Source organism: Tarenaya hassleriana, unplaced genomic scaffold (assembly GCF_000463585.1).
Source record: "Tarenaya hassleriana unplaced genomic scaffold, ASM46358v1 Cleome2238, whole genome shotgun sequence".
Lineage (NCBI taxonomy): Eukaryota > Viridiplantae > Streptophyta > Magnoliopsida > Brassicales > Cleomaceae > Tarenaya > Tarenaya hassleriana.
The window spans coordinates 172-1218 of NW_010965574.1; the positions used below are offsets into that span (position 1 = coordinate 172).

At 35.0% G+C, this 1047-nt stretch overlaps 1 protein-coding gene across 1 annotated transcript; it reads right to left on the minus strand.

The window, feature by feature from the left end:
• Window positions 1-243: 243 nt before the first annotated feature.
• On the minus strand, window positions 244-1041 carry LOC104815182 (indole glucosinolate O-methyltransferase 4-like). Its single transcript, XM_010543498.2, has 2 exons — window positions 1016-1041; window positions 244-630 (listed from the first exon to the last, which is right to left on the minus strand). Exons 1-2 carry the CDS (start codon window positions 1019-1021, stop codon window positions 316-318), a joined length of 321 nt encoding a protein of 106 aa, XP_010541800.1. The 5' UTR covers window positions 1022-1041; the 3' UTR covers window positions 244-315.
• Between the last annotated feature and the right edge of the window lie 6 nt (window positions 1042-1047).

Sequence of the window (1047 nt, forward strand, 5' to 3'; positions counted from 1 at the left end):
TTACTGATACAATTATATATAAGATGATTTGTTAGAGATTGTCATTCCCATTTTACAAGACCAATCAAAAACGAATTTCACATATATATCAATTTGATTATAAAAATAATAAAAAAAATCGAAAAAATATTAGGAAAATAAATCAGAACCGAACACAAACAAAAACCAAACGGAATCAAATATAGAAATCATTAAAAAATACAAACGGATACAACAAAGCAAATCAAATCCAAGCCCAAAAAACAAGCCAAACCTTGAAATGGCCATTTTACAAAAAAAACAGTGCTCATTAATATTATAATATATAAATTTTTTTCAAGGGGTTGCTTCTGCTTTGTGAAATTCAATAACCCAATAAGGAGAAGCACAAGACATGAAATGGCAGCGGGTGAAACCAGAAGCGAGGGCTAGGTCTTGGAACTCGGCCTTTGTCCTTTCTTTACCGCCGGAACATTGGGAGAGCATCAACATGTCGAAGTCGAAGGTGATGTTGGAGCGGACATCCCCACCCCTCGGCTCCTCCGGAGTCACCATCTCTATCAGAATCACCTTGCCCTTTTCCGGCAATGCTCTCCAACAGTTTTTCAGGATCTTCACACACTTTTCGTCTGTCCAATCGTGGAGTATCCACTGCCATTTATTCATCAAAATCCCACATTTATCATACTCAACAAATGACAAGTTTCACAACATTTTTCTCAAATATCTTTAAAACTTTTTTTTGGTAACCGAATATACTGCACCAATACACCAACTTATAATCCCGAAACCAAGGATCAACCATATAATTTGGAATATACGTCTCATCTCCAAATTTGAGGTTCGAACTCAAAACGTGTTTTGTGCCACGTTTTACCGGTTGAACTATCCAAGTTTATGTATCATAAAATATCCACTGTCATTTTGTTCATAAAACCGGATCAAACAATAAATTTTGAATATGATTTTATGAATCTAAATGGGTTATAGATTCTGATTTGGTTTATGACAAAATCGATAGGTAAAACAAACGTACCTTCATCAAAATGGCATCTCCTTTTGGAACAT